This window comes from Gasterosteus aculeatus, chromosome 7 (genome assembly GCF_964276395.1).
Source record: "Gasterosteus aculeatus chromosome 7, fGasAcu3.hap1.1, whole genome shotgun sequence".
Taxonomy (NCBI): domain Eukaryota; kingdom Metazoa; phylum Chordata; class Actinopteri; order Perciformes; family Gasterosteidae; genus Gasterosteus; species Gasterosteus aculeatus.
Genome location: NC_135694.1, coordinates 21,541,994 through 21,554,817, shown reverse-complemented (window position 1 = coordinate 21,554,817; position 12,824 = coordinate 21,541,994). Strand labels below are relative to the sequence as shown.

Genomic DNA, 12,824 nt, shown 5'->3' with positions numbered 1-12,824 from the left:
AGATGTGTCTGCACATGCCTGAATATACTTAAACAGGCAAAAATGTTGTAAAGTTGTTTTCCTGAATAATTTCAATCATGATGATTCTAGAAAAGAAGATTCACAAGCTTCAGCAGTAAATCTATGAAACAGATTAATCCTGAAAAGGCAGTTGTATTTCAAATGAACAAACAAAACATATAGGTTTCCTCCATATAATTGAAATAACTAGCAACTTCAATGGTACATTTACTTACAAGAGCAGCCTGGTTCTATATGTTGACTCCTTGTCGGTGGATTTATAGCAGGCACACACCTAAAGTGCAGATAACGTACCCGGATTGATTGATGGAAAGAATATTCAGTACTGTTCAGATGTACAAGCAGCCCCCTCTAGTGGAAAGGGCTTCTGAATAACTTTACTCAAACATAGTATGATCAATTAGATTAGATGTTTGTTGGAAAACATCAATTAAATCAATAAAGTCTAAATACAATTGCATCTAGTGATGCCACTAGTATTATGTAAGATACAATTTAAATAGGGCAGCAGGTTTCTGTCTACCTGGTTGTGTTTGCCGTTTCTCACAATTCCAATGTAGCCGCCTTGCTGCAAACAATCTGCACCCTCCTTATTGTTCATTTTTTTTCTAGTCTCAGCTTCTGCTTCAACGGCCTGCAAGAACTACCAATTAAAAAGGTTTATGCTTTCTTGTTATGAGATGATGCATGTATACTGATGTCTTAATGGAAGGAATTTTTAATAGTGAATACATTACATACATATACAGTAGCAGTCAAAAGTTTGGACACATTTCTCATTCATTTCAATGAGAAAGTGTGTGTATATAGAAGAAGAAACAAAAATAACATCATCGGTAATATATATATATATATATTGATAGGGTTTCGGAAAGCTCTCGAGGGAGGCCTCACTCCTTTGTTCTCGTCCCGGACGGAAACGAAGAATCAAAAGAGTCAGCTTGCTTAAATTCAAAAATCAAAAAGTATTTAATAACTAAACAACTGACAACGTTATAAGGAATATAATTACAAAGTGAAATACAAAGCGGACAGTAAAATATTTTGCGAAATAGAGAATACTCTGAGCAAGTCTAAAGCGACTTATCAAAGCGGCTGCAGGAAAATTCTAACAGTCCTTTCCCCGCTTTGGTCCTTTGAAAACTCTTGAGGTGTGTCTTCTTGGGTGCATTTGAATGTCATTGGCTTCTTCTTCAAAGTGTCCCCTCCTGGACTGTCCCCTTCACATCGAGGTGTGAAGCTGCAGCTGTAACCTGAGACCTCACTGTACTATCTGTCCCTCACATTCCAATGCATTCAATGTAGATACAGTTGGCTTTATGCCTCAATGAGTGAATATAACAAAGCATGCATAGTTTGTCTTCATCTTATAACTAGTACACCTTAATTACAACGCATCATTAATGATCACCGTTCATCACACTTCATCATAAGATCTAAGACAGTTCATGTGGTCCAATTCTCAAGACATTTGCCTCAGTTGGCTGCCTTATATTAAGTTGTTCATTTACTACCTAACAGGAGAAAAAACTCCCAAAAAACCCTCTTTGGGGATAAAATTGGGAGAAATCCATAAAGGACGGCAATTAGCATCCGTCCCCAGGTTTTGACATCACATTGTGACAGAATGTTAATGTGTACAGTGTTTATATGTTTTAAATGACAATACATTGTGTTTCAAATTGCATTCCCTTCATCTAACATGTTGATGTAATAACTAATATCTAACATCACAAACTACAATTCTAGCACTAAACATTATTACACGTATTATAATTTCCACCACTAGGGGTGCACTTCTGGCTTAAATCCCTAACAATATATATATATATATATTACCGATGAGATATATATGTATATCATATATCATATCAAATAGTATATAATATTTTGACTTCCCATTCATTGTAGCCTATCTAACTTGACCAGTGATCTGGCGCACTATGGGGCCTTGTCATTGGCTGAGAGGATGCGCGTCAAACCTACGGATACACACTGGTACCAGTTTCTAAGATGAGACGTTTATGGAACCCGTAGAGTCCAATACTTACATACTATTATTCGTGTAGCACCCCCGTGTTATTGATTTGAACTATATACTTAGTGTAATTTTAATATGACAAGCATTATTGTATTGTATGTAATACAATAATACATGTTACACTTAAACATGACTGACTGCGATAAAAATGACTCACTGCATCAACGCAGTTTTGTGCTCTTCTGCCCGTTTCTAACGGAGTCCCGCGTTTACGAGCAGCCCCTGAAGGGCTCCACCGTCTGCGCTCTGATCCATCCCTGCGCCGCCGCAGCGCGCGTGGACCGAGAGCCTCTGCCCAATGACGGACGGGTCGGACTGCCCGCAGGCCTGATTACCCCCCACCACCGCTCCAGACGGGTCGCGATGGACTTCGTGCTGAGCGGAGCGGCGGCGTGCGGCGCCTGTCTCTTCACCAACCCGCTGGAGGTGGTGAAGACGCGGATGCAGCTCCAGGGAGAGCTCCAGAGCCGAGGCTCGTACCGGGTTTACTACCGCAACGTCTTCCACGCGTTTTACACCATCGGCAGAGTGGACGGACTGGCCGGCCTGCAGAAAGGACTCGCCCCCGGGCTCGTGTATCAGTTCTTCATGAATGGCATCAGACTCGGCTCTTACGCCATCATCGAGTCCTCCGGATACATCCACACTAACGGACGGGTCAGCGCGGCCAAAACCACCCTAGCCGGGGCCGCGGCCGGAGTGGTGGGAGCCGTGATTGGAAGTCCCGTGTACCTGGTCAGTAGCTGGTTTTAGGCTTGACTTTTTTCTTTGTACTGCTACTTTTTTTTACGGTTTTCTTCGGCAATGGCATTTCAATGTGAGCTGTCACTTTTTAACTTGTCTCCGTTTATTGACAGGTGAAGACTCATCTGCAGAGTCAGTCTACCGCCTCTATTGCAGTTGGACATCAGCACAAACACCCGGTAACAAGTTGACCCTTGAGAGTGTGTTAAAGGGCACCGGCAGGGCAGAGACAGATGTGTGTTTTCCCTCTTCCCATGCCAGGGGATGGTCCTCGCTCTGGCAGCTATCTACAAGGAGCACGGCCTCCTGGGACTGTGGAGGGGCTCTAGTGCCGCCGTGCCGAGGGTCAGCGTGGGTTCGGCCGCACAGCTCTCCACCTTCTCCTCCTCCAAGGAGTTTGTGGTTGACCTGCAGGTGAGAACATTGTACTGCTTCCCCCCCTCGAAAGGGCCGTTGAGGTTCAACAAGGGACGTCTGACTTCAGCGTTGTTGGATGGAATCAGGGCGACTGGAGGAATGTGGTTTCCTCGGCATTACGCTGCGTGCGCACGTCTTTCTCATGACCACGCCGCTCCATTCGGAGCCCCAAATGTGCTGGTTATGGTTCCTAAAATGTTAAAATGTAGTGATTTTCCTTTGCTTATGGCACGTCTCTCTATCACTGGCTTTGGAAAAGCCAGTATGTAGTCAGTAACTGTTTACAGACTATAAAACCAGCCACGTGTGGCACGGACAAGGCATTGCAATCTTCTGTGACAGAAATTTGACACCTTTCACCCCCCCATCCCCCTCGATTACATAACTAGTGCTCCGTCTCACCGGTTACAAGTTGCTGCTGAACCAGCTGTAGTTTAAAAAAAGAGGGGGAAAAAAACTCCTTTACACTTTGTAACTATTATACTTATCATTGGACTGCATTCAATTGAAAGGTCAGCAAAAGAAATCAGAATATTATCCTGAAATTCTGGTTCAAACCTTTTGATGCGCTGCTTTCTTGATTTGACTACGGACCTTTTAATTGGCTTACGGTGCAATTAAAAGGCCTTCCGTGAGGTTAAAAAGTTGTCTTTATAAACACATGAGACAAAACTGGCCGAATCAGGTATTGTATGTGTAACCTATTGTATGTGTCACTATTAACCATCCTTCTGTTTTATTGCATAACAGTGCATCACCGTTAAAATAGGACCTTGATAAGGATACACTGGTCTAGAATCACTACACCGCTGCGCAGCCAGTGGCAAAGCTTGTCCATTCTCACTGCTAGCAGAGCCTCTCATGTTTCGTACCGTCATCTGTCCTTATGTCATTTGTCTCCTCCCAAGGTGTTCCCAAAGGACAGCTGGTTGGTGGCCCTGAGCGCCGGCATGATCAGCAGCGTGGTGGTGGTAACGGCCATGACGCCTTTTGATGTAGTGAGCACACGGCTCTACAACCAGCCTGTGGATCATGTGGGCAAGGTGAGGAGAGACGTGATATAGTGATATAGTGACCCATCGAGGTTTTGGTCATCAGACCCCTTTTTGTGACACCAGGTATGTAAACGTTCACATTTTATTTCTGCAACAGCTATTCAGAGTTTACCTTGCATGGCACCTCGATTCACGAGACACACAAACCAATCCATTCGCTCAGGCTGTGATCGATACATTTGTGTCCTGGTAAGCCGGAGCACGGACCGGTCAGCGTCCCGTGAGGAGCCATTGGTGGACTTGCATTGGGAAATTGCCGCTCTGACAATGTGGTAGTTTTAATTGGAACAACTGGGGTCTGACATTTTATACAAGAGGGAATAATACATGTGGGAGCAGACAGTAGGTTGCGTGTGCGCATTGTGTTTTTTAAGGCAGAAGACATCATTCTATCAAAGTGATGCGTTGTTTTTTGGGGGGGGACATCTTGTGTCACATGATGTCTGATTACCGCTTGAGTCAGCAACAGCTGGGCCAGAAGAAGGGGCACAAATACAGACTGGATGCACTGGGTCAGGTGGGATGTGGGGCACCGTATTTTATTGGGTACCCAATAAAATAGCCTAGCTAACTGATTGCAAAATATATGTGTGTATACACATCGTGAGTCTCACGCTGTCATACCATAAGGGTCGTCACTCGTGAGAAGTGACTCATAAGAAAGTGGAGCTCAAACACTCATCCCATTAATCCAGGCTGACTTTAATTTCCTCGTCTTTTAGGGGCAGCTTTATAAAGGATTCGCTGACTGCTTTTCGAAGACGCTGAAGAAGGAGGGCTTGGTGGGACTCTACAAAGGCTTGGGAGCCTCTTATTTCCGGCTGGGCCCACACACCATTCTGTCTTTGTTCTTCTGGGATGAACTGCGCAAACTGTACCACGGGCGCAGATAACACCAGTACAACGTGTATCGCATTAAAATGATTCCTCATTGAAGGAGGAAGCGATTATGAGGTTAAAGACAAAACAGCAGATGGCCGTCTTTCTTAACGGGGAAAGAGAAAGAGCAAAGGTCACATTTTACACTCCGATAACAAGACACATTGCTACGTTCAAAAGTGTCCCTGAGAAGTTGAAAGGAAGCGTCATATGTGCACAGATGTGATGACAACTGGGATATGAACTTAAAGGATAAGCGCAATACTGAATGTGGAACATCATTTAAACATTTTTATAGCACCTTAACTCCTTGGTTACGCTTTTACCAAAGATGTGAACAAACAAACAAACAAAGATGTGAATAATCTACGCTTCACACAATTCTGTACTCCAAGAATTGTTCCCCACAACAGAGGCACAAAAACGTGTACAAAATGTTTGATGCAAATGAGAGAACAGGTGTCACTTTGCTCAATGCTTCATTTCTGTACAAATTCTCTCTGACTGTTATCCATGGAATAAGACTACCTCCAAGTTCTTTATGCAGGACACCTAAATCGTCAGCATTACTTCCTGCTTTACGAGCGCCTTTTTTTAATAGTGATGGATGCATCCGTACAACTGTTACGGGAAGGCGTACTGTCAGAGCAATAGTTGCGCTCTGGGTGTGAGCCTGATGTGGGTCTCTCTTCCTTCAAAGAATGATAATCAAATGTCAACGTTTCACATGGACTGAACTGAATATGAAACTAGGGGAATTTACATTTGGTTATAGCGTGGACTAATTTGCATTGCTTATGCTTTTCTTAAATAATAATTATAGAGTTTTAAAAAATAGAACAATGTAATAGAATATGCTAATTAATGAATGAAGGGAATAATAAAGGTACCGCGTCACTGTACCCCTTAAAGGGGCTGCTTACATATTTACACAGCTTTCAATCTTCTTCAATCAAGATTTCATTACCACTACTATTCTTATATGTTGCTGATGGTAAGCTGTTTGCTGCACTATATCTGTTTCTATTTACATTGTACATCATAAATTCTATTAAAACTATTTTGACTTAAATGAATGACAATAGTCTGTGTGCTTCATATTCCACCACTCTTCACGGTACCCAAATGTCAAAGTTTCACATGGACTGAATATGAAACCAGAGGAATTCTCAACCTTCAGTACTATTGTCTTCCACTATTTTGAGGGTATTTTAGTTAGATTGCAACGTAAAGTTTGTTTCCTCAAGTTCACAAGACATAATAAAATCATGGGACCACATCTAAAATTGATCAATTTTTGAACTTCTCGGCCGACCTTTAGGAGAAGTGAAAATAAAGTACTTCCCCATTTCAACACATTTATCAACCAGTAAGGGACCAGTAAGCTTTTCACTTTGAGGAAGGTCTTTGTGTTAAGGCCACTATGACAGTGTTGAGCTTTGGATATTTAACTGTCATTCACAAAGTCAGCTATGTGAAAATGAAAACATAATGACAGAATAGACTCATGTGAAAATATACAATGCCGTGTTTATTATGTACACACAGATTACACAGATCAAGTGGGAACAGGCCAAAGGTCTTTGACGGTCCCGATAAAGATGACTGAAGGTGACAATTTTTATTATTCTTTTTTAAAATTTTCGGACACAATAAATCAGTGTCATTCACTGTACAGTTCAGCAGGTAAGCAAGTGAGAAACTCCATAAATGTGCTACAGTAAAAACGAGGCGGTTTACTGTAGCGGGTGAGCCACTACTTCAGTATTTCTGTGTTTGGTTCAATGGTACAAACCGGTAACTCCCAAAACAAACACGGTTGGTGTGATATTGGCTCTCAGGTCACCTCAGTGAATTTCCTGGAGAGTTACTCAGTAACACTGAACATTGTTCCCCCGGCTGGCATTACTTAAACCTCAGAAGAGGCATACATTGAACTATTTTTAAATACAAAATTGGTGCCGCTTGGAATTCTAAAAACATCAATAGACTCCAGCGTATTCCACGTCCCTTACGTAGGTAAAACGATGGTTTTAATCTTGATCTTTGACACGATTTACTAGAGCTACCGCAGCACCGGGCCATGAAGCGTTCCCCTCATTGTGAATCTCACGTCTGAGCAGAGAAATGATTGACAAGCTCCCAACCCTAATGTCCCACCTGAGCCCTTAATCCTTGAACCCTGACAGACTCAACTGACGCCACCTGGGAAATGCTTGCATGTGAGAGGCTGCATGGGGAAATCTGACATGAATCATGCATCATCATCATCGTCGTCATCAGGATTTATTGTAAACCACATAGGAGGGAGTGACTAATTGCTGAAACTGAAGCTTGCAAGTAAGCTTGTTTATACTGCATGACTAGACCTCTTCTGCAGTTTAAAACCCTGCAATAAAAATGACTTCTACTGGAATTCTTTTTTAAACCACTAGAAAACAATCTTTTTATTCACCGACATTAATGAGGATAAAACAGCAATATCATTTCTGGCAAGTCCAGAAGCATTTGCGTGTTGTGCCACCGTCCAGCACCTCTACTCACTCTTGGTCTTAGTGGAGGCGGCGCTGCTCCTGCAGCAGAGGACCTGGGCCACGAGGACGCAGCTCACACCGGCTGACAGCGTGTGTGACAAAGTGGTGAACCAGCTACCTGTCTCCTGCAGGACAAACAGCCGTGCAGTTAGTAAAGACGCCAAGGACAGACTGGACTGGTGGGAAATGTGCCACTTTGTATATTGACCCTGACTGCATACCTGCAGAGACACAAAGAGAACACCCAGAGATCCAGCCCACGACAGCAACACAGACAGAGACGACAGTTGGCCCGTGTGGCCGTGACAGTGGTTAGTTCTAGCTTGGAGAACCTGGAAACAACAAATACGCAAAATGCATTCACTCTCCTGAGAGATTTGCAGTGTGCACGATCACTTCACAGCTCACAGGTCCTGGTGATTGTAGGACAGCTCCAAAAGTGCACCGACCACGTCAGCCATTCGGTTGCTACCTTGCTTGTGATTAAAGCTGCCAAGCTGGAGGCCTGCATCACTGAGACAACTGCTGCAGCTGCGTAGGAGCCCAGAAGGAACATGGCAGCGCCGTAAGCCGAGAGGAACAGCAGCCCTGGCAAACATCAAACAGGCTGCAATGAAGAACCAAGAAACAAAGAAAATGCTGCGCAAGGAACCCTTTAATGTTTTACCAAGAATGCTCACGTACAAAATCAATGGTGATCTGACAAAATCACCATTGATTCACTCACTAGCTCACCATTGATTCACTCACTCTATTCATTGTTTTCTTTCTCTTTGAGAAGTTGATAAGTGGAGCGGCAACACCACAAGGTGTCGCTCCAGTACAACACTGACTATGAGATAACATCATCACACACACACACACACACACACACACACACACACACACACACACACACACACACACACACACACACACACACACACTTTATGGTTGCCTGTTTCTGGACCAACTACTTCTAAGATTTTCTTTTCAGTTACTCGCTGCTATGAACTATATTGCAACTGTTCAAACCGAGAGGCACAGACAGAAGTCAAAGTATTTAAAAACGTGGTTTTTCTGTCTTTTTATAGGATTTGTTGTAGGAAGATAACAAAAAAATAGACTCATCCTGAAAGTGTGTAATAATAGAATACTGGTACATTATTTGGTATGTGTGTACCTGAGAGCGTATCGCCACGATAATGCAGGATGAGGAAGACAATCGCTGCCGTTTGAGCCAAGGTGAAGAGCCTTTCAGCCCAGGCGCTGTGGAGCAGTCAATGTAAAACACATGTAAAGCACACAGCTATGATGACAGTTACATGCTATGAAATGCAAAACTACTATTTATGAACTACTAAGTACTCTATAAATATTCAAAGAACCAATAATCCATAAGTAAATTCACCTCCCAGCCTTTTAACTTAACAGAACGCGTATTGAGACCGTGTAATAACTATATTTTACCAGGGTACATAAATAGAAAATATGTTTTTAAGCCTAAACGTTAATGACATCTGCTTTGTTTCTAGCATCACTCAGACAAACTCCTGGGATTTAAGGACACCGGGTTGCTTAGAGTTCAACATGGTGCGACATTTCTCTCTGCTATGCTGGAAAAACAGGAACTTGACTTTCCTAGATACATACAAGAGCGGGTAGTTGTTGGCCATTGCGTACACGACAGGACACGAGAAGGCATACAGCTGCAGGAGCATGGAGGTCAAACTCAGGCCCTCTGCACTTCTTCTCCACAGTATCTTCAGCAGCTGAGGGAGCTGTGCTGCAGGGAGACAGCAGGCCATATGAAGTAACACTGTCTGCTTTAGTGCACTGTGGTAAAGTTCAGTGACTGTGCTTCTGCATAAATGATATGCGGATGCAGGGCCTTGTGATACCCTCATGTTGTCATGGTGATCTCCACCAGTGCAGCAGTGACTGTTTACCCAACCACTGATATCACATCAATAATGATCAATCATTGTGGGGGACAAGAGACAGCTTTGTTAGTTGTGTTTGTGCAGGATAGCCAGCTGCTGCTGCGGTTATTTAATCAGATTTAAAGTCAGGGTACTTACCCAGGAAGGTTTCCAGAATTATCCAAATTCCAACAATTCTGTTCATTATAAACTTCAGGCAAGACACTGCGACATAAACGAAAACATATTCAGACGACCAGTTCGCCCACTGCTGCATATATATAACACGAACGAAAAAACAACAAGAGCAATGTTGAACTGCAACTACGGGAGGAGAAACCTTATTACAGAATTACATCTAAACTTACATTACATCTGGAAAAACGTTTTTCGTTTCACGCGTTCATTTATTACATTCAAACCCTCCGCGAACTCACCGTTCATGTGAAAGTTGACGAAAATCCTCTCGTAGCATTTTTCCGGCATTAGATACGTGACCAGGAAGTCTTTGACGCCGGACGAGGCCATGCTGGGTCCGCTGTGACCCGGGCCGAGCCCTCGGTCCTGCTCCGTGACGGCGGAGGGTTCCCCGAAGGAGGACACGAGGGGTGCGGACCGGAAGTGCACCCAGGCTTCTCAAAGTCGGGTCCTCACGGTGTTAGAAAAATACTACTCGCTTTATGTGTATGTGCTAGTTATTTTTCCACAAGGAGGTTCAAGCTAAAACTGATGAAATATGACAGACTGATAACAGCTTTAGCATTAAGCATTAGCAGCTTTAACATTTTAGCCAGAGTGTGGGTGATTCTTCAATCTAATCTACGCCTATTTTTTATTCCTAAGAACGTTGTGACCTTGTTCAATCTCTTCCCTCACTTGCTTGCATAAACAAGAGATTAAGTCCATCTTTTAACACGCTTTTAGTTATTGGATTCATGGTTTTTCTTTCATCATCATCATCATTCTGCAGGTTTACATTTAAAAACATAGGAATGATATAAATAGCAGGGTAAGCTAGTAACTCTATATTCAGAGGTATGATATTATGAAACAATGAAATAGATTTTCCAATGGCTGTAGGTTTTACATGAACAATTACTTAAATAAAAAGTTATAACGTTATTGAGCTCCTTAGTTTTTTTTTAAGGGAAATGCATGAATTGATTTGAAAAGAACAGTTAGATGTCTTTGAATATATCCCTATTTTTACATGCAGTATTGATTTTGCTCCCTACCAGAGTAAAGGTACAAAGCTTGTTGAACTAAAATTACTCAATCAACTATAAAACACACAGAAACAGCAATCAATAAGAACAGCAATTCACTGTGACTCGTTTCCGCAAAAAATAGGAAGGATTTGACCAAAAACCCAATGAACACGCAGTTATACAGCAGTTTCCACTCTGACACCATGTGCTCTGGGAGCTGTTCCCGTTGCATCGGAGTATCTCTGTACCCGTTGGTGCTGATATCCATCATCTGCAACATAGTGTTGTTCTTTCCTGGCTGGGACGTCAAGTATGTCAAAGAAGGACACATTACTCCGGAGGTGCAATATTTGGGGGGACTCCTTGGAGGTGGTTTCATGGTGAGTAGTCTGTTAATGAAAAAGCTGTGACTCTGGTCTAACAATAGGTAAATACTTGTTTGTGAAATGTGCAGCATCAGATCAAACTTGTTTGTACTGTACGTTGTATGTTTATTGGTTTCGCGGTGGTCATCTCACCCGTTTGTGAGTTATCAGTATCTGATAAAACTTCAGCTCAATTGCGATGTTCTTTAGTATCACCATATTTGGTATGATACAGTCATTCCTCCAGACTCGGGTGCCTGAGTCTGGCACCTGAGTCTGGATGAATGAGGGTTAAACTGTGACAAGTTTGACACAGCATAAAATGAAATTCCTCATAACAAGTTTGACCCAAAACTGCTCTGTGCATCTAATTCCTTGTTACCACAGATGTTGATCCCAGCAATTTACCTCCACTCGACTGCAGAGAACGGGTGCTGTGGAATCCGCTTTGGGGTGAGTCAGACATTTTAGGTGCTTGGAAAAAGGTAAAGGAAAAAGTAAGGATGCTAAATAAGAACAGCTTGAGTTAGGGTTAGTTTATTAAACTGTTGTTTCTATGCTCAGGAATAACTGCCACACACTAGATTTAACTGTCTGATGGACACCCGTCGATCTGACGATGAGGCAAAAAGAAAAAAGTGTTTTATGTTGCTGCATCATTGTTGCTCAACATTTATTCTAGAGATAGGTGTGAAAACCCACAAACTGAACAGACTACTTCTCTTTGCCTTTTCGCAGAGAAAATTCATCTATAACTGCAAGTTCTGTGACGGCATTAAGTGTAGTGTTGGGGTATAGAGACACCAAACAGCACTGAATTCATTTATTATCTGAAAATAGCTGTAATTTCACCTCCGCAGATGTTCCTATCCATTCTGTTGGCTGCAGCGGGGGTGGTCGGTGGCCTGTACAGTTTGGCTGTGGCATTGGTTGGTCTGCACAACGGGCCCTTTTGCATGTCCACCGGAACTTGGCAGACACCTTTCAAAGACAGGTAACAAACAGAGGTATCTTTGGGATGACATAAACACCATTGGGATGTTATTAACAAGCCTCTTCTTTTACACAGTAAATTCAACTACCTGACCGACTCCACCATTTGGGCCAAATGCTCAGAGCCGAAGAACGTGGTGGAGTTCAACACCGGGTTGTTCTTCACCCTGATGATCACAAGCTGTCTGCAGGTGCTGCTCTGCGCCATCCAGATGATCAACGGCCTCGTCGGCTGCCTGTGTGGAGCCTGCAACAACAAAGTGGTACCACATGTCTTATCACATTGAATATAACGTTTTTTAATTCTCTTTCCTTTGCTTTGACTTCTGTTTTGTTTTTCTTGTTTTTCAGGGACCTTAAATTCCAGGTCCACATGGTGAAGATGTTATAATATCACATGATGGGGGCCCCAGCTGGAGGACTGGAGTCGTGTTTCTGTTTCGGCTTAAAGCATTCATCCTATTTAAATAATTTAAATCCACGGTATTATAAATGATTTATGATCATTATGTGGTCATGTTTAAATAAATTGGCTTACATTAAAAAGCTTGCAGATCCACAATTCTGTCTGGTGTTCCATCGTAAAACAAGACTAAATGTCACTCAATAACGTGCCAACATTCATATCACATGTTTCAGTGTTATATCAGATTGATAAACATTAAA

At 42.7% G+C, this 12,824-nt stretch overlaps 3 protein-coding genes across 3 annotated transcripts; 2 read left to right on the top strand and 1 right to left on the bottom strand.

The window, feature by feature from the left end:
* The first annotated feature begins 2,106 nt into the window (after positions 1-2,106).
* On the top strand, positions 2,107-6,229 carry slc25a35 (solute carrier family 25 member 35). The gene is made up of 5 exons (XM_040182866.2): positions 2,107-2,797; positions 2,920-2,985; positions 3,068-3,220; positions 4,132-4,266; positions 5,001-6,229. The coding sequence occupies exons 1-5, from the start codon at positions 2,177-2,179 to the stop codon at positions 5,169-5,171; spliced, it is 1,146 nt and encodes a 381-aa protein (XP_040038800.2). The 5' UTR covers positions 2,107-2,176; the 3' UTR covers positions 5,172-6,229.
* A 438-nt stretch (positions 6,230-6,667) lies between these two features.
* LOC120822367 (mannose-P-dolichol utilization defect 1 protein) lies at positions 6,668-10,247 on the bottom strand. Its single transcript, XM_040181979.2, has 7 exons — positions 10,030-10,247; positions 9,752-9,817; positions 9,324-9,456; positions 8,854-8,939; positions 8,164-8,279; positions 7,913-8,023; positions 6,668-7,816 (listed from the first exon to the last, which is right to left on the bottom strand). The coding sequence occupies exons 1-7, from the start codon at positions 10,118-10,120 to the stop codon at positions 7,694-7,696; spliced, it is 726 nt and encodes a 241-aa protein (XP_040037913.2). The 5' UTR covers positions 10,121-10,247; the 3' UTR covers positions 6,668-7,693.
* A 516-nt stretch (positions 10,248-10,763) lies between these two features.
* On the top strand, positions 10,764-12,720 carry LOC120822368 (transmembrane 4 L6 family member 4). The gene is made up of 5 exons (XM_040181980.2): positions 10,764-11,180; positions 11,553-11,618; positions 12,026-12,159; positions 12,235-12,421; positions 12,510-12,720. Exons 1-5 carry the CDS (start codon positions 10,965-10,967, stop codon positions 12,516-12,518), a joined length of 612 nt encoding a protein of 203 aa, XP_040037914.2. The 5' UTR covers positions 10,764-10,964; the 3' UTR covers positions 12,519-12,720.
* The last annotated feature ends 104 nt before the right edge of the window (positions 12,721-12,824 follow it).

Excerpts from the sequence above, each read along its gene's own strand:
- slc25a35 (XM_040182866.2), top strand. The coding sequence starts at position 2,177 with ATGTTACACTTAAACATGACTGACTGCGATAAAAATGACTCACTGCAT. Across the intron at positions 2,986-3,067 it reads GACATCAGCACAAACACCCG|GGGATGGTCCTCGCTCTGGC; the intron begins GTAACAAGTTGA and ends TTCCCATGCCAG. Across the intron at positions 4,267-5,000 it reads CTGTGGATCATGTGGGCAAG|GGGCAGCTTTATAAAGGATT; the intron begins GTGAGGAGAGAC and ends CTCGTCTTTTAG.
- LOC120822368 (XM_040181980.2), top strand. The coding sequence starts at position 10,965 with ATGAACACGCAGTTATACAGCAGTTTCCACTCTGACACCATGTGCTCT. Across the intron at positions 11,619-12,025 it reads GCTGTGGAATCCGCTTTGGG|ATGTTCCTATCCATTCTGTT; the intron begins GTGAGTCAGACA and ends TCACCTCCGCAG. Across the intron at positions 12,160-12,234 it reads CAGACACCTTTCAAAGACAG|TAAATTCAACTACCTGACCG; the intron begins GTAACAAACAGA and ends TCTTTTACACAG.
- LOC120822367 (XM_040181979.2), bottom strand. The coding sequence starts at position 10,120 with ATGGCCTCGTCCGGCGTCAAAGACTTCCTGGTCACGTATCTAATGCCG. Across the intron at positions 9,818-10,029 it reads CGTCAACTTTCACATGAACG|TGTCTTGCCTGAAGTTTATA; the intron begins GTGAGTTCGCGG and ends TTTATGTCGCAG. Across the intron at positions 7,817-7,912 it reads TTCTCTTTGTGTCTCTGCAG|GAGACAGGTAGCTGGTTCAC; the intron begins GTATGCAGTCAG and ends TTTGTCCTGCAG.